The following is a 23,931-nucleotide window of genomic DNA, read 5'->3' as shown; positions in this document are numbered from 1 at the left end:
TCACTGAAACAATATACTTTATTGAAAGCCAGTTATAATACAAAACAATTCCTTAGAAATAATTTAAAGATTATATATTTCATTGATGGGTCATTCTTGAATTGCAGTGGCATTTGCGTCCCTCAGCTTTGCAACAATGAAAAACACTTTAGACAAATAGTTACACATCATATACATGTTTTTGTTTATATTGAACCGTTTATAAATGATAAAATATAGCTAAATCAATTTGTACTGCAAAACTGTATACTTAATTCATTGTTTAAAGTGACTTCGCTAGTCTCATTAGTAGGCCTATCTTTTTTCATACATCTGCCCCAGAACGTAATCAGGCATCTGACGCAATTACACCAGATTTTAGTTTGGGGTTTCTGAGATGACTCATTACACAAAATATATACAAGGACCTTGAGCATTCCCTCCAGTTGCAAACTGTTATTGGGGGAGGGGTCTATATTAAAGAAAGTTCTTAGCTAATCACACCCTTTTAGCATGTCATAATTTTTTTGGATTCCATTGATAACTTGGTGTCTAAATAAAAATTGTCATTGGTATTACTCAGTTTAAAAGAAGGGAAATTACATTGTGAGTAAAATATTAATAATTTCCCTTTAGTAAATTTATTTTTCAAGGGTTAAGCATCTGTGGCCTCCATTTAAGAAAATCCTCAATTACCTAAAATGTGTCATTACCGTCCTTGATATTTAAAGTGATTAAGCTGCCATATTAGTTCATTTAGAATGGGATGTACCCAAATACAGTACATTTAAATAAAAACAATTCAACAAAAATGAAGTTAATTTCTTCCAAAATGCCATGCTTAAATGGCAATGCAAATCAAGAACGACCCTGATGTGTTATCTAGTGACAGGGTCACTGCACCCTATGTCATAGCTGGATACCTCATAGGCCCATGATGGCAGCTGTGGGCGTGGTATGTAGATGTCACCTCCATCCAGGCCCCATGTTACTCATCAACCAATCAGGACACCCTATCTTCACTTGGCAACAATTGGATGGAGGGTTATTGACTATGATTTGGGAAAGTAGAGCCCAATGCACAGCATCCCAACTTTTTTTCAGTACCTCTCCTGTATGGGTTGGCTGGTGGTCATGGGACAGGGTCTCTTCATCCATCCCCTGCCTTTCAGATATTGTTCTATAAGTTCCACTTTAAAGTCTCATCTCACACACACCTGGAGGGGTCTAACACCTTCAAAACCAGAGTAGAGTGGATTCAAATGGTCTGTCAGAACTCTAGGATGGGGGTATATTGGAGAGGTCAGGATGGAATGCCTGATTCACTTCAACTGGACCAGGGTGTGATTTGTAGGGGTCGGGTGGAGTGGGATGAGGCAGGTTGGAACTGTAGTTAGGGGTGTTGAGGTGCTGTGGTGGGTCCCTCTCTCATCTCACACCTCCATTGGGCTTGGGGGCCCCTCTGCGCCCTGTGGGGGGTCTGGCTGCAAACGGCAGATGGGTTTGTTGCACATGGGGCAGACACTGCGGATCTCCAGCCATTTTAACAGACACCTGCGTAGGGGTAGAGAGGGGAACATATTATATTACAGAAAGAAATTGAGAAGAAAAGGAGAGATAATGAGGGGGGGGAGAAAAAGAGACAGAGAGGGAGAGAGGGAGAAAGTGTGAAAGATAGCGACAGACAGACAGAGCGAGCGAGCGAGAGATAGAAAGACATACAGAGAGAGCGGTAAGTATTCAGACCCCTTGACTTTCTCAACATTTTGTTACGTTACAGCCTTATTCTAAAATGGATGAAATAGTTTTTTTTCTTCATCAATCTACACACAATACCCCATAACGACAAAGCAAAAACAGGTTTAGATTTTTTTTGGCAAATGTATAAAAAATAAAAAACAGATCACATTTACATAAATATTCAGACCCTTTACTCAGTACTTTGTTGAAGCACCTTTGGCAGTGATTACAGCCTCCAGTCTTCTTGTGTATGACGCTACAAGCTTGGCACACCTGTATTTGGGGAGTTTCTCCCATTCTTCTCTGCAGATCCTTTCCCTCGATCCTGACTAGTCTCCTAGTCCCTGCCGCTGAAAAACAACCCCACAGCATGATGCTGCCACCACCATGCTTCACCGTAGGGATGGTGCCAGATTTCCTCCAGACGTGACGCTTGGCATTCAAGCCAACGAGTTCAATCTTGGTTTCATTAGACCAGAGAATCTTGTTTCTCATGGTCTGAGAGTCCTTTAGGTGCCTTATGGCAAACTCCAGGCGGGCTGTCATGTGCCTTTTACTGAGGAGTGGATTCCGTCTGGCCGACTACCATAAAGGCCTGATTGGTGGAGTGCTGCAGAGATGGTTGTCCTTCTGGAAGGTTCTCCCATCTCCACAGAGGAACTCTGGAGCTCTGTCAGAGTGACCATCGGGTTCTTTGTCACCTCCCTGACCAAGGCCCTGCTCCCCCGATTGCACAGTTTGGCCGGGCGGCCAGGTCTAGGAAGAGTCTTGGTGGTTCCAAACTTCTTCAAATTAAGAATGATGGAGGCCACTGTGTTCTTGGGGACCTTCAATGCTGCATAAATGTTTTGGTACCCTTCCCCAGATCTGTGCCTCGACACAATCCTGTCTCAGAGCTCTACAGACAATTCCTTCGACCTCATGGCTTGGTTTTTGCTCTGACATGCACTATCAACTGTGCAACCTTGTATAGACAGGTGTGTGCCTTTCCAAATCATGTCCAATCAATTGAATTTACCACAGGTGGACTCCATTCAAGTTGTAGAAACATCTCAAGGATGATAAATGGAAACAGGAAGCACCTGAGCTCAATTTCGAGTCTCATAGCAAAGGGTCTGAATACTTATGTAAATAAGGTATTTCAGTTTTATTATATACATTTGCCAAAAAAAAAAAAAAAAACTATTTTCACTTTGTCATTATGGGGTATTGTGTGTACATTGATGGGAATTGTATTTTATTTGATCCATTTTAGAACAAGGCTGTAACGTAACAAAATGTAGAAAAAGTCCAAGGGGTCTGAATACTTTCCGAATGCACTGTAAGCCCGTTGGCTACTAACATGCAAAACATACACTACCAGTCAAAAGTTTGGACACACCTACTCATTCAAGGGTTTTTCTTTATTTCTACTATTTTTTGCATTGTAGAATAATATTGAAGACATCAAAACTATGAAATAACACATATGGAATCATGTAGTAACCAAATAAAAATGTTAAACGAATCAAAATATATTTTATATTTGAGATTCTTCAAATAGCCACCCTTTGCCTTGATTACAGCTTTGCACACTCTTGGCATTCTCTCAAACAGCTTCATGAGGTTGTCACGATCGTTGGTTAGAGATGAGGACCAAGGCGCAGCGTTGAAGGTGAACATATCTTTTTATTACTGATCTAAACGATAACGTGACGTCTACAGTTTAACACAAACCGAAATGAACAAGAAACCACAAACACAAAGTGAAAGACAGACAGTTAAATATGGCTCCCAATCAGAGACACCCAGCTGACACTCGTTGCCTCTGATTGGGAGTCACTCAGCCCAACATAGAAAATCAAACATAGAATTACACACCCTGGCTCAACATAACATAGTCCCCAGAGCCAGGGCGTGACAGTACCCCCCCCCAAAGGCGCGGACTCCGGCCGCGCCAAACAACCACAACAGGGGAGGGACCGGGTGGGCACTCCGCCTCGGCGGCGGATCCGGCTCCGGACATGACCCAGGCACGGGTTGTGCTGGACTGACGACGCACACCCCTGGCTTGATGCGTGGAGGAGGAACGGGCCGGACCGGGCTGACGAAGCGCACCCCTGACTTGGTGCGGGGAGCAGGAATGAGCCGGACCGGGCTGACGACGCGCACCACTGACCCGGTGCGGGGAGCTTGGACGGGCCGGACCGTACTGGGGACACACACCACTGGCTCTACACCGGGATCTGGAACGGGCACCACAGGATCTGGAACGCGCACCACAGACTTGGTGCGGAGAGCAGGAACGGGCCGGACAGGGCTGACGAAACGCACCATAGACTTGGTGCGGAGAGCAGGCACGGGCCGTGCCGGACTGACGACGCACACCACTGGCTTGGTGCGGGAAGCTTGGATGGGCCGGACTGGGCTGGCGACGCGCACCACAGACTTGGTGCGGAGAGCAGGAACGGGCCGGACAGGGCTGACGAAACGCACCATAGACTTGGTGCGGAGAGCAGGCACGGGCCGTGCCGGACTGACGACGCACACCACTGGCTTGGTGCGGGAAGCTTGGATGGCCCGGACTGGGCTGGCGACGCGCACCACAGACTTGGTGCGGAGCGCAGGAACGGGCCGGGCTGGGCTGTCGACGCACACCGTAGGTTTGGTGCGGGGAGCAGGAATAGACCGGACCGTACTGGGGACACACACCACTGGCTCTACACCGGGATCTGGAACGGGCCGGACCGGACTGGCAACACACGCCAGTACCTCTCGCCGTGCCTCTACACCCTCCATCCCCTCTTCTACCAGTGACCCCCGTAACCTGGCGGCCTCCTCTGCAACCCCGCTGGACCGCTCCATAGCGGCCTCCTGCTGCCCCGACGTCGTGAGCCCCCCCCTAAAAATTTTCTGGGGGTCTCTCCTCCCCGTGGGCCAGGCCTCCATCATTCTCGCCAGACTCTCACCCCACTGCTCCAAACTCCAACCTCTCTCCTCTTCTCTTGGCTTGGCCCAGTCGAGACTCCTACTCAACTGCTCCCAAGTCCTTCCTCTCTCTTCTTCATGCTGCTTGGTCCTGTTATGGTGGTTTCTTCTGTCACGATCGTTGGTTAGAGATGAGGACCAAGGCGCAGCGTTGAAGGTGAACATATCTTTTTATTACTGATCTAAACGATAATGTGACGTCTACAGTTTAACACAAACCGAAATGAACAAGAAACCACAAACACAAAGTGAAAGACAGACAGTTAAATATGGCTCCCAATCAGAGACACCCAGCTGACACTCGTTGCCTCTGATTGGGAGTCACTCAGCCCAACATAGAAAATCAAACATAGAATTACACACCCTGGCTCAACATAACATAGTCCCCAGAGCCAGGGCGTGACAGAGGTAGTCACCTGGAATGCATTTCAATTAACAGGTGTGCCTTGTTAAAAGTTAATTTGTGGAATTTCTTTCCTTCTTAATGCGTTTGAGCCAATCAGTTGTGTTGTGACAAGGTAGTGGGGGTATACAGAAGATAGCCCTATTTGGTAAAAGACCAAGTCCTTATTATGGCAAGAACAGCTCAAATAAGCAAAGAGGAACGACAGTCCATCATTACTTTAAGACATTAAGGTCAGTCAATCCGGAAAATGTCAAGAACTTTGAAAGTTTCATCAAGTGCAGTCGCAAAAACCATAAAGCGCTATGATGAAACTGTCTCTCATGAGGATCGCCACAGGAATGAAAGACCCAGAGTTACCTCTGCTGCAGAGGATAAGTTCATTAGAGTTACCAGCCTCAGAAATTGCAGCTCAAACAAATGCTTCAGAGAGTTCAAGTCACAGACACATCTCAACATCAACTGTTCAGAGGGGACTGTGTGAATCAGGCCTTCATGGTTGAATTGCTGCAAAGAAACCACTACTAAAGGACACCAGTAAGAAGAAGAGACTTGCTTGGGCCAAGAAACACAAGCAATGGACATTAGACCGGTAGAAATGTGTCCTATTGTGTAAGGGTGCTTTGCTGGTGACACTGTCTGTGATTTATTTAGAATTCAAGGCACACTTAACCAGCAAGGCTACCACAGCATTCTGCAGCGATACGCCATCCCATCTGGTTTGGGCTTAGTGGGACTATATATTTTTTTTCAACAGAACAATGACCAAACACACCTCCAGGCTGTGTAAGGGCTATTTTACCAAGAAGGAGAGTGATGGAGTGCTGCATCAGATGACCTGGCCTCCACAATCCCCCGACCTCAACCCAATTGAGATGGTTTGGGATGAGTCAGACGGCAGAGTGAAGGAAAAGCAGCCAACAAGTGCTCAGCATATGTGGGAACTCCTTCAAGACTGTTGGAAAACATTCAAGGTGAAGCTGGTTGAGAGAATGTCAAGAGTGTGCAAAGCTGTCATCAAGGCAAAGGGTGGCTATTTGATGAATCTCAAATATAAAATATATTTGGATTTGTTTAACACTTTTTTGGTTACTACATGATTCCATATGTTTTATTTCATAGTTTTGATGTCTTCACTATTATTCTACAATGTAGAAAATAGTCAAAATAAAGTAAAACCCCTAAATGAGTAGGTGTGTCCAAACTTTTGACTGGTACTGTATCCTGTGGGAGAGGTCGTTATACTATTCTACCCTTGCCCAGGGAGCGAGATGGTAGTCTATTATCTCAAGCTAACAGTCTGCAAACAATGTCATAGGGGTCTTGCCTTAGGGGTAAACAGGTGCATTTAGTCAAATGACTGAAAGTCACACAGACAGTAAATGCCTGTCACTTTCACACTAGACCTGGAGGGCTTTGTCAATATTTTTGTCTCTGTTTTTTAAATTAAAATGTTTGTTTCATTGCTTTTGATCTCTTCTTCCCTGGGTATGCCTTCAGCTTTTCACTTCACGCCATCAAAGCCAGGACTGTGGGAGGGGCCTTACTTCTTGTGAAAGGCATGTGAGCAGGGACATACTCCAAGCTCATCTCTGCTTTTGAACTCTTCTAAGCACACGGCACAGGTCTGCTGTAGGATGGGAAAGAAATCACGTTAACACTATCCTTCAAAAAACAAACTCTCAATCCCCACCCTAACCCTCTGATGCTGAGGCCTAAATTCTACTCCCCTGCAAAAACAGTTTGCAAAGTCATGGAACAACAAAATGAACTTACTCCAAGAAGACTCAGTTTATTTCCTGCTCCTTTCAAAACCACCTAGAGACAAAGATTAATTTATGACAGAGGGAATTATTTTCTACAATAAAAGCGCAACAAAATAACACCTTTTTTAATTAATATAACAGAGATCGATTTTCGAAACAACAACTGGCAATCCAAAGATATCAAGAAGAAACAGATCAAAGTCATTCTCATCAATTGAGAAATGTACCATGTTTGAGAGATTTTTCTACTGTCTGTATGTCTTACACTACAAATGTTTTATTAATGCAAGATGAAATTACCTCATTATATCCATATTGCTCCCTTGTGCCTTGTCGCCTTAACCTGAAACATAATTATATAAAAAGGCATATTGACTGATATCCACATGATCTGTTTATAATTTACATTTCATAATTCCATATTACATTGATCTGTTATGAAAGCTTTTCCCATTACTTTTGATCATATGTCCCAACATGCTTGATGTGTCGTCATGGAGACCGCTATTCATTAGGTTGCACCTCCGTCACTTTGGTCGCGTCATGCCATTGTTATGAATGTTCTCAAGCCGCCCTCTACCGGCGGCGCCATAATGGTACCCTAAAGTGGTGATAAGCACAGTCATGGAAGCGGATGTTCTGTTTGAATCAGATGGCTTGTCGAGTGGAGATGAGAGTGAGAATAATTGGATTACAGTGGCGAATGCAAAAGGAAACGAGAAGTAAAGTGGTAGTGGAAATTAGTAAATCCAAACCTAGGTCTGAGTCTTTTTTGGTTGGAATAAGGGTTTTGGATCAATGTTGTTACCTGGGAGATCCGTTTGAAGTCTCTGTTAAAATTGGGGATGCGTTGGATGAGGTGCCGTCGATGAGAATAACGAGAAGTGTTTTTTGTGTGTTTTTTTGTGTGTTTTCTATGGAACTGAAGGAACCTCAAGAAGATGTCGGATTGCAATGTGTCGTGTTTCTGGATCTTCGAAGCAGGGCACCTATCAAGGGTGTTATCTCTGGGGTGGCACTAGAAGTAAATGCAAAGGATATACACTACCGTTCAAAAGTTTGGGGTCACTTCGAAATTTCCTTGATTTCCATGAAAACATACATTAAATGAATTTGAATAGGAAATATACAGTTGAAGTCGGAAGTTTATATAAACTTAGGTCGGAGTCATTAAAACTCGTTTTTCAACCACTCCACAAATTTCTTGTTAACAAACTATTGTTTTGGCAAGTCGGTTAGGACATCTACTTTGTGCATGACACAAGTAATGTTTCCAACAATTGTTTACAGACAGATTATTTGACTTATAATTCACTGAATCACAATTCCAGTGGGTCAGAAGTTTACATACACTAAGTTGACTTTAAACAGCTTGGAAAATTCCAGAAAATGAAGTCACGGCTTTAGAAGCTTCTGATAGGCTAATTGACATCATTTGAGTCAATTGAAGGTGTACCTGTGGATGTATTTCAAGGCCTACCTTCAAACTCAGTGCCTCTTTGCTTGACATCATGGGAAAATCAAAAGAAATTATCCAAGATCTCAGTAAAAAAATGGTAGACCTCCACAAGTCTGGTTCATCCTTGGGAGCAATTATAAAACCACGTTCATCTGTACAAACAATAGTACGCAAGTATGAACACCATGGGACCATGCAGCCGTCATACCGCTCAGGAAGGAGACGCGTTCTGTCTCCTAGAGATGAACGTACTTTGGTGCGAAAAGTGCAAATCAATCCCAGAACAACAGCAAAGTACCTTGTGAAGATGCTGGAGGAAACAGGTACAAAAATGTATTTATATCCACAGTAAAACGAGTCCTATATCGACATAACCTGAAAGGCCGCTCAGCAAGGAAGAAGCCACTGCTCCAAAACCGCCATTAAAAAGCCAGACTACGGTTTGCAACTGCACATGGGGACAAAGATCGTACTTTTTGGAGAAATGTCCTCTGGTCTGATGAAACAAAAATAGAACTGTTTGGCCATAATGACCATTGTTATGTTTGGAGGAAAAAGGGGCAGGCTTGCAAGCCGAAGAACAGCATCCCAACCGTGAAGCATGGGGGTGGCAGCATCATGCTGTGGGGGTGCTTTGCTGCAGGAGGGACTGGTGCACATCACAAAATAGATGGCATCATGAGGAAGGAAAATTATGTGGATATATTGAAGCAACATCTCAAGACATCAGTCAGGAAGTTAAAGCTTGATCGCAAATGGGTCTTCCAAATGGACAATGACCCCAAGCATACTTCCAAAGTTGTGGCAAAATGGCTTAAGGACAACAAAGTCAAGGTATTGGAGTGGCCATCACAAAGCCCTGACCTCAATCCTATAGAACATGTGTGTGCAGAACTGAAAAAGCATGTGCGAGCAAGGAGGCCTACCAACCTGACTCAGTTACACCAGCTCTGTCTGAAGGAATGGGCCAAAATTCACCCAACTTATTGTGGGAAGCTTGTGGAAGGCTACCTGAAACGTTTGACCCAAGTTAAACAATTTAAAGGCAATGCTACCAAATACTAATTGAGTGTATGTAAACTTCTGACCCACTGAGAATGTGATGAAAGAAATAAAAGCTGAACTAAATCATTCTCTCTACTATTATTCTGACATTTCACATTCTTAAAATAAAGTGGTGATCCTAACTGACCTAAGACAGGGAATTTTTACTAGGATTTAATGTCAGGAATTGTGAAACACTGAGTTTAAATGTATTTTGCTAAGGTGTATGTAAACTTCCGACTTCAACTGTAGCAAAATGCATAGGAAATGTACTCATTGACAAGGTTAGAAATAATGATTTTTAGTAGAAATAATAATTGTGTCCTTCAAACTTTGCTTTCGTCAAATAATTCTCCATTTGCAGCAATTACAGCCTTGCAGAACTTTGCCATTCAATTTGTTGAGGTAATCTGAAGAGATTTCACCCCATGCTTCCTGAAGCACCTCCCACAAGTTGGATTGGCTTGATTGGCACTTTTTACATACCATAGCTGCTCCCACAACATCTCAATAGGGTTGAGATCCAGTGACTGTGCTGGCCACTCCATTATAGACAGAATACCAGCTGACTGCTTCTTCCCTAAATAGTTCTTGCATAGCACTCCTCCAGCATCTTTCCAGTTGGTCTGCGTCTCACAAATGTTCTTCTTTGTGATCCGAACACCTCAAACTTCGATTCGTCTGTCCATAACACTTTTTTCCAATCTTCCTCTGTCCAGTGTCTGTGTTCTTTTGCCCACCTTAATATTTTCTTTTTATTGGCCAGTCTGAGATATGGCTTTTCTTTGCAACTCTGCCTAGAAGGTCAGCATCCCGGAGTCGCCTCTTCACTGTTGACGTTGAGACTGGTGTTTTGCGGGTACTATTTAATGAAGCTGCCAGTTGAGGACCTGTGAGGCGTCTGTTTCTCAAACTAGAAATTCCAATGTATTTGTCTTGCTCAGTTGTGCACCGGGGCCTCCCACTCCTCTTTCTATTCTGGTTAGAGCCAGTTTGTGCTGTTCTGTGAAGGGAGTAGTACACAGTATTGTATGAGATCTTCAGTTTTTTGGCAATTTCTCGCATGGAATAGCCTTCATTTCTCCGAACAAGAATAGACTGACGAGTTTCAGAAGAAAGTTATTTGTTTCTGGTCATTTTGATCCTGTAATTGAACCCATAATTGCTGATGCTCCAGATACTCAACTAGTCTCAAGAGGGGCCAGTTTTATTGCTTCTTTAATCAGCACAACAGTTTTCAGCTGTGCTAAGATAATTGCAAAAGTGTTTTCTAATGATCAATTAGCCTTTTAAAATGATAAACTTGGATTAGCAAACACAACGTGCCATTGGAACACAGGACTGATGGTTGCTGATAATGGGTCTCTGTATGCCTATGTAGATATTCCATTAAAAATCAGCCGTTTCCAGCTACAATAGCCATTTACAACATTAACAATGTATACACTGTATTTCTGATCAATTTGATGTTATTTTAATGGACAAAAAATTTGCTTTTCTTTCGAAAACAAGGACATTTCTAAGTGACCCCAAACTTTTGAACGGTAGTGTACGTGAAGAATTGGATCAAGTGGTTGGTGCACAACGACTGACCCGCATGGTAGATGAAGTGCGGAAGCCCACTCCATCCATTATATTGTTTTTTGATGAAGAGTCTCTCCCTTCTCACGTGTATTTAGGTTATATGAGATTCCCTGTGAGAGCCTTTGTGCCCAAACCCATGCAGTGTGATAAATGTAAATTATTTGGTCATGTGTCAAGTGTATGTAGACGGGAAGAGTATTATATGTCAGCTGAGCCTAAATGCTGCAATTGTGGTGCTGAACATTCACCCGAATTTCTGAAGTGTCCTGTTAGGTGAAAGAGATGGAGGTGGCAAGAATAAGGGCTGTCTAGAATGTCTCCTATTCGGATGCATTGAGAAGAGTGGAAGAAAGGAGTGAAGTTGTGGAAGTAGGAGTAGAGACACAAGATTATGTTCTTATTATTAGTCATCAGAGGGATCCTGACATGTTGCATGTTAGGAAGGTGGACTTTGTAGCATTTATTACATTTACATTTGAGTCATTTAGCAGACGCTCTTATCCAGAGCGACTTACAGTTAGTGAGTGCATAAATCTTTTCATACTGGCCCCCCGTGGGAAACGAACCCACAACCCTGGCATTGCAAGTGCCATGCTCTACCAACTGAGCTACAAGGGCCCATATTACTTTGGTTATCAACTGCACAGCGCAAAAGGAGAGGAAATCTGAGAAAATAGGCATCATTGTTGACCGTTATTTGGGACTCAGGGACTTTTCTGCAGAGGCATTACAAGGAATCCTGTCGATGAGTGCCCCGTCCTCACAGGCACCTGAGCCTGTGTAGGGATGTGATTTGAATGTGACTGAAGGAGTGGGATGGTTTTTGGATTTATTTGTTTATTATATTGTATTTATATATATATATATATATATATATATATTTGTTTGTTTCATCTAAATTACACTATAGTGCCTGGAAATATGATGACATTGCTAAAGTATTCAAATATTTAGTAGGAAACAACGTTGCCAGCATTATCATGCCGTCAAATTTACTTTAGACAGATGGCAATGTTGTCATTAGCTAGCAAAGATCATAAAAAATCCGGTGGCCTCAATCTTAGCTGGTTAGCTAACGTTATACTTCATCTAAAGTCAATCTGGCGACATCAATATCATAATAAAATAATTTGCCTCCTTTTGAATGCATTGTATTTCCATGACACTGTAATGTACTTTTGATGAAATCTTCATCAGTGCTCATTGATGATGCATTGAGTAGAATGCTCAGTCGGGCATCAGTCCAAAACGAACGTTCAAAACAATATTGTAACGAAACATGCAACCCATGAATAGTATGCCAAATGCAAGTGACAATGTGTCTACACTTGGCTGTGCTACAGCTGCAAAGCACCTCATCAGGAGCAGATCTGAGTATGTAATTTTGGTTCCACATCTCGACAACAAGAAAGTCTAAAAGAAGTCGCCTCAGATTTGGCCAGAAAACACATTTTGCTCCAGGTGTAAACACAGTCTTAGCAAAAGGCTCGCAGCTGATGATGTCATGAGGTTGTTCAACACCTAGCATTGATCACATTGATGTTTAAAGATGCACTATGCAGAAATCGCTCCGCCATTTTCCTGGTTGCTAAAATTCTAATAGTTTGCCTAATTTCAGTTTATGTGACAAAACAAGCAAGTATAGTGTAGAGAATCATTGTAAACTGCTGTGAAATATATTTTCCTTAACCAAAAATATTGTATTTTCAACTGTTGAAGCTGGTGTACAAAACGTAAGAAAGGGAAGCATAGAAATAACGCACATAGAACAGATCTACCACTTCTTAGACTTCCTTTCAATGAAAGAGCGCATAAAGTTACAAATTGCAGCTTTTAAACATATTGTACAACTGATTGCCTCAGGGTTGTATTTTCCAAAGCAGGATCAATAGGTCAGCCACCTGAGCTAATATTGACAAAAAACATAACTCAATGTTGTGGGCCCAGTTTCCCGATAGCGATGGCTTACAAGTATTTTACATTTACATGTACATTTACGTCATTTAGCAGACGCTCTTATTCAGAGCGACTTACAAATTGGTATTTTAAATATGCATCTTTCCTACAATGGCCGAAGATGTAACATGCATTTCCCAAAACACCACACAGAGAGAACAGTCGCTAAGTGTGTCGTTGGAGCATGTGAAAGGCAGTGCTGCTCTCGGATCAGCTTTCTCAAATCAAATCTTACCTTCAAATAAAAATTATTTCACAATATTGATGACGGATCAGTTCCTAGAGAGGAGGGTGATTGGTTTATAACATTTATGACATGCGTTTTTCTGGATTTTTTTGTTATTCTGTCTCTCACTGTTCAAATAAACCTACCATTAAAATTATAGACTGATCATGTCTTTGACAGTGGGCAAACGTACAAAATCAGCAGGGGATCAAATACTTTTTTCCCTCACTGTATATATTCCCTGAAATACCTCGACTAACCGGTGCTATCGCACATTGACACATTGACATATTTTTATTGACTATGACTTTTCAGATCACCCAGTAATGCTAAAACTGCATTGTTGGTTAAGGGCTTGTAAGTAAGCATTTCACTGTAAGGTCTACACCTGTTGTATTCGGCGCATGTGACAAATAAAATTGTATTTGATTTTATTTGAAATATTGAGGCGGCTTATTCTAATGCTTACCCAATAAAAATGCACTAAATCACCAATTTGGCACATCATTGTGCACATGTTAGGCTACACATCATGAAATATTACAGACAGATATGTTACAAATTCCTATTTGTTGAGGCTAACGTTAGCTAGCTGGCTAACACTAATGTTAGCTAGGTTGGCTAACATTAGCTAGGCTAGGGGTTAAGGTCAGGGTTAAGGAAAGGGTTAGTTAACATGCTAAGTAGATAAAACGTAGTAAGTAGTTGCAACGTTGCTAATTAGCTAAAATTCTAAAGTTGTCCGTGATGTGATTCGAACATGTAACCTTTGGTAGACGTTCACGTTATACGCCCAACCATCCACTCCGACCAATCACCCTCCTTTCGTTTTTGCTTTAAGTAATCTTATGTCTTATGTAACCATCCCAAACGTAACATTCTAATTTCAGTGTCCTGGATTTACATTTACTATGTTACGTCTAGTCTATGAGACCAGGCTGTGTATTTGTTGTCAACTTTGTTTTGACTTTATGGGTGGTTACAGAGAGACAGATAACCAATGTGATTCTATGTTTAGCGGAGATCTGTCCTATGAGTAGTCTGAGGCTGGCGTTAGATTACGAGTGTTTTCAAATGCAACGTTAATAACGATGGTTTTGGGAAACAGCTCGGAGATTTAATGATGCTCCTACGAAGGTTCTAACGATGAACTTAGCCTTAAGATGCTTTCGGGCCCTGGTCTATAAAGAAAGCTATAGCTGACTATGGGTTAATGAGAGTACCAAGCCCATAACTCATTGACCCTGATTAATGACATGGCCCCTTGGTCAGGGATCAACAACTAGATTCAGCCGAGGGAGGATTTCTTTCTTGAGCGGATGTTCAGGGGCCGGAATATAATTACAAATAATTTGTAGACTTCAAATTGACCACAAGAACCCCAAACAGATGTATACTGAACAAAATGTTTAATGCAACATGCAACAATTTCAAGTTACGGTTTATATAAGGAAATCAGTCAATTTAAATAAATTAATTAGGGCCTAATCTTTGGATTTCACATGACTGGGCAGGGGCACAGCCGTGGGTGGGCCTGGGAGGGCATAGGACCACCCACTGGGGAGCCATGCCCACCCACTGGGGAGCCATGCCCAGACAATCAGAAATATTTTTTCCCCCCACAAAAGTCCTTTATCACAGACAGAAATAATCCCCAGCACCAACGGTCCTGGGCTGGTGTGGTCTGTGGTTGTGAGGCCGGTTGGACATACTGCCAAATTCTCTAAAACGACGTTGGAGGTAGCTTTTGGTAGAGAAATGAACATCCAATTATCTGGCAACAGCTCTGGTGGACATTCCTGCAGTCAGCATGCCAATTGCACACTCCTTCAAAACTTTAGACATTTGTGGCATTGTGTTGTGTGACAAAACTGCACATTTTAGAGTGGCCTTTATTGTCCCCAGCATTACATTTTACATGTTAGTCATTTAGCAGACGCTCTTATCCAGAGCGACTTACAGTTAGTGCATAAATTATATATTTTTTTAAATGTCATACCCCCTGTGGGAATCATTGCAAACGCCATGCTCTATCAACTGAGCTACATCCCTGTGTAATGATCTGTGTAATGATCATGCTGTTTAATCAGCTTCTTGATATGCCACACCTGTCAGGTGGATGGATTATCTTGGCAAAGGAGAAATGTTCACTAACTGGGGTGTAAACAAATTTGAGAGAAATAAGCCTTTTGTGCATATGGAACATTTCTGGGAACTTTTATTTCAGCTCATGAAACATGGGACCAACACTTTACATGTTGCGTTTATATTTTTGTTCAGTATAATATTTGAATAAAACATAATCATTTCAAACCTTGATTACATTTGTATACAATCAAATATTAATGAATCTGTGAAGGAAGAAACCTCATGGAAAAAGTGCTAAGCAAGTTAGGTCCAAAAAACAAATTTTCACTATATCAATTGTACTTGTGTTAGAGGTTTCACGATACTTGTATCTAAACCAAAGTAGATACTTTTAATATTGTTCTATACATGAGTTGGGGTCTCTATAAGCTTCCATATGAGGTCCTAAACCTCGCATGAAAGTGCATTATTGTAGCTGTGTGGGCTAATATAGTCAAAATGTTAGCCTTGGGGTAAGTTGAGCCAATGGTTGAGCCAATGGCAAGTTGAGCAAATTGAAGTGCTTTCTTTCCAGGCGTAATGCAAGGCATTGTCGCTGGGATATGAGGTAACAACAGGGTCTGGCCTATGTTAAAAGTGTTTTAAAAAGTGTTTGTTAGGTGTTAAGCCTGTGTTAAAATATGATTTAAATGATTAAATGACAAAAAAGCGATTGTGATTGTGTTGAATTGTGCTTGGGAAATAAAGATAGACATGGTTTTAGAAAGGTAGTGGTAATACTTAATTTAGTACAGAAATGTGTAGGCGGCTTAACTTACCCTGTTCCGTGACTCAACTTACCCCATATCCTGGTAAAGTTTTGGCCAGAGACCACTTTTTTGGACAAACTATGTTTTCAAAACTGTCATGTTTACATGAATTCTGATTATTTCCAGGGATACCCAACATCCTGAAATATATGTAGATATCTTTGTTAGAAAGAATACTATATTTCCCTTGACGGAGTGATACTGAATGTAAAAAATGGCTCAATTTACCCCACTCTTCCCTAAGCCTCACCTGAACATGTAGCAGCAGAAGATCAGGCTGAGCATGAAGATGAAGAGGCCAATGCCCAGGATGATGACATACACGTTGAGGGGCAGGTGGTAGATTTCTTCCGATGTCATCTTGCAGTAGGGGTGTGAGCTCTGCGATACTTAACCACACAGACATCCTGAGAGGAGGAAGACAGACAGCGAGCCTTGAGTTTACTTGACCAAATGCTACAGGCCCTTCTGTCGTCACAGACAAAAGACAAGAGGGGTTCAGTACGTATGTAATTCTCAATAATGGATTCTGAAGCACATTTCTGTGGCATGTGTGTTTCATTTACAATGTATAAGGATGTTTTACATTCAAGAAATTAGTATGTGGCATTTTAAAACATTGTGGTATGTCTGTGTGTGTGTTTGTTCATCTACAAAGCGCACAGAATGGCGCCGGAGAAGATGGCTGCCGTTTTACAGCCCTCTAACCAATTGTACTATTATGTGTGTTTTTTTGCGTTATTTGAAATGTATTCTGTACATAATGTTTCTGCCACCGTCTCTTATGACCAAAAAGTGCTTCTGGATATCAGGACAGCGATTACTCACCTCGTATTGGAGGAAGATTTTTTCTTCAACTAGTCGGACGTGAAGGATATCCTACAGACACCTGACAAGGCCCAAATCCCCGTCATTCGCATGAGCAAGTGACAGAGATATTGTGGACGTAGGTCGGGGTGCCTTGTAAGGATCCGACGGCAAGCGAGTAAACTGCCTCTTCCATCAATTCTATTAGCCAATGTTCAATCATTTGAAAACAAATTGGAAGACCTAAGATTAAGGTTATCCTACCAACGGGACATTAAAAACTGTTATATATCTTATGTTTCACCCGAGTCGTTGCTGAACGAAGACATGGATAACATACAGCTGGCGAGATATACGCTACATCGGCAGGATAGAACGGCTGACTCCGGTAAGACAAGTGGTGGCGGTCAATGTATATTTGTAAACAACAGCTGGTGCATAAAATCTAATACTAAGGAAGTCTCAAGGTTTTGCTCGCCGGAGGTAGAGTATCTCATGATAAGCTGTAGACCACACTATTTACCAAGAGAGTTTTCATCTATATTTTTCGTAGCTGTCTATTTACCACCACAAACCGATGCTGGCACTAAGATTGCACTCAATGAGCTGTATAAGGCCATAAGTAAACAGGAAAACGCTCATCCGGAGGCAGCACTCCTAGTGGCCTGGGACTTTAATGAAGGGAAACTTAAATCCGTTCTACCAAATTTCTACCAGCATGTTAAATGTGCAACCAGAGGAAAGAAAACTCTAGACCACCTTTACTCCACACACAGAGACCCGTACAAAGCTCGCCCTCCATTTGGCAAATCTGACCATAACTCTATCCTCCTGATTCCTACTTATAAGCTAAAACTAAAGCAGGAAGCACCAGTGACTCGATTAATAAAAAAAGTGGTCAGATGACGCAGATGCTAAGCTACAGGACTGTTTTGTTAGCACAGACTGGAATATGTTCCGGGATTCTTCCGATAGCATTGAGGAGTACAACACATCAGTCACTGGCTTCATCAATAAGTGTATCAATGATGTTGTCCCCACAGTGACCGTATGGACATATCCCAACCAGAAGCCATGGATTACAGGCAAAATCCGCACTGCGCTAAAGGGTAGAGCTGCCGCTTTCAAGGAGTTGGACTCTAACCTGGACGCTTATAAAAAATCCCACTATGCCCTCCGACGAACCATGAAACAGGCAAAGAGTCAATACAGGACTAAGATTGAATCGTACTACACCAGCTCTGACGCTCGTCGGATGTGGCAGGGCTTGAAAACTATTACTGACTACAAAGGGAAGCACAGCCGTGAGCTGCCCAGTGACACAAGCCTACCAGACGAGCTAAATCACTTCTATGCTCGCTTCGAGGCAAGCAACACTGAAGCATGCATGAGAGCATCAGCTGTTCCAGATGACTATGTGATCACGCTCTCCGTAGCCGATGTGAGTAAGACTTTTAAGCAGGTCAACATTCACAAGGCCGCAGGGCCAGACGGATTACCAGGACGTGTACTCAGAAAATGCGCTGACCAACTGGCAAGTGTCTTCACTGACATTTTCAACATGTCCCTGACTGAGTCTGTAATACCAACATGTTTCAAGCAGACCACCATATTCCCTGTGCCCAAGGACACTAAGATAACCTGCCTAAATGACTACCGACCCGTAGCACTCACTTCTGTAGCCATGAGAATGCTATTCATTGACTACAGCTCAGCGTTCAACACCATAGTGCCCTCAAAGCTCATCACTAAGCTAAGGACCCTGGGACTAAACACCTCCCTCTGCAACTGGATCCTGGACTTCCTGATGGGCCGCCCCCAGGTGGTAATGGTAGGTAACAACACATCTGCCACGCTGATCCTCAACACGGAGGCCCCTCAGGGGTGCGTGCTCAGTCCCCTCCTGTACTCCCTATTCACCCATGACTGCATGGCCAGGCACGACTCCAACACCATCATTAAGTTTGCTGACGACACAACGTTGTTAGGCCTGATCACCGATAACGATGAGACAGCCTATAGGGAGGTGGTCAGAGACCTGGCTGTGTGGTGCCAGGATAACAACCTCTCCCTCAACGTGATCAAGACAAAGGAGATGATTGTGGACTACAGGAAAAAAAAGAGGATTGAGCACGCCCCCATTCTCATCGACAGGGCTGTAGTGGAACAGGTTGAGAGCTTCAAGTTCCTTGGTGTCCATATTACCAACAAACTATCATGGTCCAAACACACCAAGACAGTTGTGAAGAGGGCACGACAAAGCCTATTCCCCCTCAGGAGACTGAAAAGATTTGGCATGGGTCCTCAGATCCTCAAAAAATTATACAGCTGCACCATCGAGAGCACCCTGACTGGTTGCATCACCGCCTGGTATGGCAACTGCTCGGCCTCCGACTGCAAGGCACTACAGAGGGTAGTGCTTACGGCCCAGTACATCACTGGGGCCAAGCTTCCTGCCATCCAGGACGTCTATACCAGGTGGTGTCAGACGAAGGCCCTAAAAATTGTCAAAGACTCCAGCCACCCTAGTCATAGACTGTTCTCTCTGCTACCGAACGGCAAGCGGTACCGGAGCGCCAAATCTAGGTCCAAAAGGCTTTTTAACAGCTTCTACCCCCAAGCCATAAGACTCCTGAACAGCTAATCATGGCTACCCGGACTATTTGCACTGCCCCCCCCCCCCCCCCCCCACCCCCCCCCACCCCCACCCCACCCAATCCCCCTCTTTTACGCTGCTGCTACTCTGTTTATTATTTATGCATAGTCACTTTAACTCTACCCACATGTACATATTACCTCAATTACCTCGACTAGCCGGTGCCCCCGCACATTGACTCTGTACCGGTACCCCCCTGTATATAGCCTCCCTACTGTTATTTTATTTTACTGCTGCTCTTTAATTATTAGCTTTTATTTTTTACGTATCTATTTTATACATAACACTTTTTTTTTTTTTTTTTTTACTCTATTGTTGGTTAATGGCTTGTAAGTAAGCATTTCACTGTAATGTCTACACCTGTTGTATTTGGCGCATGTGGCAAATAAAATGTGATTTGATTTGAAGATGTTTTACATATGAAGCAGATTGAATCAAATTCAATTTGGAATGTCCTATTAGCATAAATGTTTTGCGTTCTTTACTGTGAAGTGGGCTGCGCATCGTATGTCTGACCGGTACTGGACTCTTGGCTCATCACATTGCATGTGTGCTCCCAAGGCTGGGTGGGCATGCATATTGCATACTGTTAGCCACTCAGCAGCTTCTTGTTTTACATACTGTATCAATGTAACACTACTTCCATTGTTGAACTTCATTGAGTTGCATGAACTTTTCAAAACGTACTGCGTTACTTCAACTGAAAAGTGAGCTCTCAGTGGGAGTGGGGTGTGTGTTGGACCAGCTCCCCCAGTAAGGCCTGTGTGTGTGTGTGTGTTTGACAGGTGTGTGTGTGTGTGTGTGTGTGTGTGTGTGTGTGTGTGTGTGTGTGTGTGTGTGTGTGTGTGTGTGTGTGTGTGTGTGTGTGTGTGTGTGTGTGTGTGTGTGTGTGTGTGTGTGTGTGTGTCCCATATCTGAAGGCCACCCCAGCAACGAGGCACTCCACAATGACAACAAGAAAAACACTTTAGTAACATTCCTTGGAGGTTAATCTGTTATGAAACATTTCCATAGCCAATGTTTTCCAGCACAGAAACATTCCACGACCACATACTGTATTCTCTCCATTCATGGTCCTTTAAACACAAACTATATCCCTAGAATTCAACATCTAAAAGCAATTACATATAAATAACAACAGGCCATACATAAAATGCATGCACGAATGAGTGTAAGTCGCTTTGGATAAAAGCTTCTGCTATATGGCATATATTATATCAGTGGTATTCAAATCTTAAGCGGGGACCCCATAGAATTTCTGGGGACCCCACCCCAAATCTAATGACAAAACCTTAAAATCAGTACATTTAGATTTTTACGTCAACAAATAACCTTCAATTTATTGCATTATAATCTAAATGAAAAGAAACCAATAAATACATTTACTCAATAAAATATATATTTTTAAACGGTTGTATATTGTCCCATACAATCATCTGATTTTTTTGTTCCTAATCCCGATTTTGAATACCACTATTATATTATACAGTATATTGTTGGACTGTAATGTGTTACACTTGTTCATCGGCCTGGGGATGTGTGTGTGTGTGTGTGTGTGTCATTTTGTGGGCCTGAGTGGGAGATGGGGAATTGGCAAATTGGAGTTGGGTCCTTTCAGTCCATGCAGCCGTTTCAGACCATCACCAGCAGAACTATCTATGGAGAGAATGGTGAGCAACCCTAATGTCTAATGCCACCCATATTCCCACAATGAGTAGAGTACTTCCTGGGTCAAAGGTCACTTCTGCCTGTGTGAGGGTCTGGCCAGAAGGGCCATTCCACCGGGTCTGTCTCTGAGGGGGGTGGGGTACTGGGTTTGGGTGAGGGAGGGGGCATCTGTAATCTTAGGAGGATGTTAGTAAATCATTGACAGTCGAGCTCTAAGAGGTAGGCCACTGTGAACACATGCTGTCTGGGAGAGGGTTTAGGGCCTAGCATTAAAGGGAAAGGCACACAACAAAACACACAGGACCATACAAGTCATACCCACTCAAATGCAAACCAATTGTAACGAGACAACACATTGTTACACCACAAACACAAAGGTCATTATTACGCCACTACACATAGGAAGGACGCACTCACCGTGACACCACTGGACCGGGTGAAATCAGCCTCCAGACAGCCAGAGGGACCCAGGGAATCAGTGGACGGGGGTCAAAACGTCTGAAGTTACTCACAACCTCTAGAGTCACTGTGTCTGGTGTCACAACCAGTCCTGGTTCTTTGTTTGTTGGGGTGCCGACAGATCGAGGAGGTTTTCCCCAAAAAAGTCACTGTCTTTCAGACAATGATGTGAGTCCAACCTCTTCTGTGTCCCCAATGAAAATGACTTTTGTCTGTAGGCTATGAGTCAATCCCATTGGGACAAACACTCTCAGTTCCCCAAGATGCTCTCCTGTAGATGATGATCTGTTTTCCAGTAAAACATTACAAAAACAAGTCACTCATTGTTGAAATCCACACTCTTCTTTGTGATGATTTGTCATGATGTGAATAATGAAGCAAAAATGTAATCAGGAATTGATAGCTACTTTTTAAAATCCAAAATTATGCTTAAAAGTGTGAAAAGTTATTAAAGGCAACATAAACAAATATAGCTGTATTGCAATGGCTCCCCTCTTCAAATAAACAAATGGATTTCCAGATCATATATTATGGGATAAACATCCTACCCTCGCAGGTTAAAGACACATCAATGTCATTGTTAATATTTCAAATGGAGAGAGAACTGTCCAAGTCCCATGCAGCTAACTGAATCTATCCAGCTGAGTGCAGTCGCTGCTTTGCTTTGTCTCCCCTTCAAAACATTGTCACAAGGCTTACCCCTCCCTCCCCTGCTCCTCTGAAGGCCTCTGTTTTCCTCTCCCTCTCTCTCTCTGCCTCTGCCTTCCTTGGATACTTGTCTCGACATAGATTTCCTCTCTTGCTGTGAAAACCTGCCAATTATGGGAAACAAAGGAAGAACTTGAATGGCTCTCTGCAGTGCCTAGTGTTCCTGTAAAAGCAGCTCCTCATGCCCGCACTGGCGTTGTGCTCTCTGCTCTGTCAGGCCCAACCATCTGCTCCCCTTCTTCCAAAACAGACAAAGAGGGGGTGGAAAAGGAGACAGCGAAAATTAGCCTAACACTGATAATTTTAACCCAGGCAGCCGCTCTCCTCTGGTCCCACTCGCTCTTTATCTCTCTCTCTGCTCTCAGTCCCTCTTCCTCATAATGGAGCTAGTGAGCACACCTCCTCAGCTCCGTTTGTAAACAAAACCCTGCTCATGTGATTCGCTGTCTGCATCCCAGCTCTGCTTTCACCCTCCCCCTCCTTTCTCTCTGCCTTGCTCACTTTCCCTCTCTCATTTTCCCTCCCTCCCCCTCTCTTTCCAACTGAAAGCTATTACTAGGTGACAACAGAGCAGGAGCTATACAGGCAGACAGACAGAAACCCAGCTAACAATTCTAGGCAGAAATAACATTTTTGTAATGTTACCCGTAATGTTCCCCTAATGTTTGACTGTCCAGTTTTCCGTTAGATAGGGGAACATTCTATCTATGTTAGTAAAGATCTTGTGAGAACCTTTTTAGCATGTTTTGCCATTAGAGTTAGAACATTCCCTTAATGTCAAACAGAACCATGTTCTCAGAAAATATACAATGTTAATGTTCTAGACACATCCATGTCACAGGAGGTTGGTGGCACCGTAATTGGGGTGCCACCAACCCGCAATCTCTCGGTTCATGGTACACCGATCTTCTTGCTATGCCACCATGTCCTTGTTAAATATCGGTTAATCTGACTATTCTCATCACTGATTTGATGTACTTATTTCAGCAATTTAAGGGCTTTCAGTATAGTTGTCTAATGTTGGTGGGGCATGTTAACCTGTTTTAATGATACTCCTGAATCACTATGATCAATAAAAGTTTTTCTTGAGTGTACTTTTAAAAGAGCTGAGATTTACTTCAAAGTGTATTTTTTTTGGAGAACCTTTCTTTCGGACCATCCGTCGAAGTCCTGAAAACTGATACACAGAAATGTTCCTGCAACGTTCCCATGAAACTTGTTTAGAACATTAATATCATGTTCTGAGAACATGGCAACCATGTTCTGTGTATGTTTGGTGGGACGTTGATGGAATATTCTCCTAGCCCACAGAAAACTGGACACATTGCAACGTTCCCATGAAACGTGTCTAGAGCATATTAGTTAGTAGGCCAAACCGTTCGGATGCAACAGACATTTTCTTGAGAAGACCGATATTCGGGATGTCTCCTGGACTGACAAACAGCGCTGTAGCTCTGCCACTTTCCACCACAGACATGGAAGGTCGACATAGGCTGATGCGGTAGATTGAGACGCAGCCCATGCAAAAAAAACAGCTTAATCTCTTAAGGGTCGTACCCTTTTTTTCAATTTTCGCCTAAAATGACATACCCAAATCTAACTGCCTGTAGCT

The 23,931-nt window shown here is 42.9% G+C and overlaps 1 protein-coding gene across 3 annotated transcripts; it reads right to left on the bottom strand.

The window, feature by feature from the left end:
- LOC311134794 (RING finger protein 122-like) lies at positions 1 to 22,689 on the bottom strand. 3 transcript variants are annotated; one of them, XM_084168578.1, is made up of 7 exons: positions 22,160 to 22,689; positions 21,570 to 21,896; positions 16,272 to 16,428; positions 7,156 to 7,198; positions 6,866 to 6,907; positions 6,637 to 6,719; positions 1 to 1,533 (listed from the first exon to the last, which is right to left on the bottom strand). In XM_084168578.1, exons 3-7 carry the CDS (start codon positions 16,379 to 16,381, stop codon positions 1,413 to 1,415), a joined length of 399 nt encoding a protein of 132 aa, XP_084024704.1. In that variant the 5' UTR covers positions 16,382 to 16,428; positions 21,570 to 21,896; positions 22,160 to 22,689; the 3' UTR covers positions 1 to 1,412. The 3 variants fall into 3 exon arrangements, with proteins under 3 accessions (XP_084024704.1, XP_084024705.1, XP_084024703.1); XM_084168579.1 differs by having other exon boundaries at positions 22,311 to 22,689; XM_084168577.1 differs by having other exon boundaries at positions 21,570 to 22,689.
- Between the last annotated feature and the right edge of the window lie 1,242 nt (positions 22,690 to 23,931).

The sequence above is a fragment of the Coregonus lavaretus genome, assembly GCF_964263955.1.
Source record: "Coregonus lavaretus genome assembly, chromosome: 1".
Taxonomy (NCBI): Eukaryota; Metazoa; Chordata; class Actinopteri; order Salmoniformes; family Salmonidae; genus Coregonus; species Coregonus lavaretus.
This window is presented reverse-complemented; position numbering and strand designations above follow the sequence as displayed.

Coding starts and splice junctions, on each gene's coding strand:
- LOC311134794 (XM_084168577.1), bottom strand. CDS start 16,381: ATGACATCGGAAGAAATCTACCACCTGCCCCTCAACGTGTATGTCATC. Junction 6,720..6,865: donor ATAAACTGAGTCTTCTTGGA/GTAAGTTCATTT, acceptor CCCATCCTACAG/CAGACCTGTGCCGTGTGCTT. Junction 1,534..6,636: donor TCACATGCCTTTCACAAGAA/GTAAGGCCCCTC, acceptor ACCCCTACGCAG/GTGTCTGTTAAAATGGCTGG.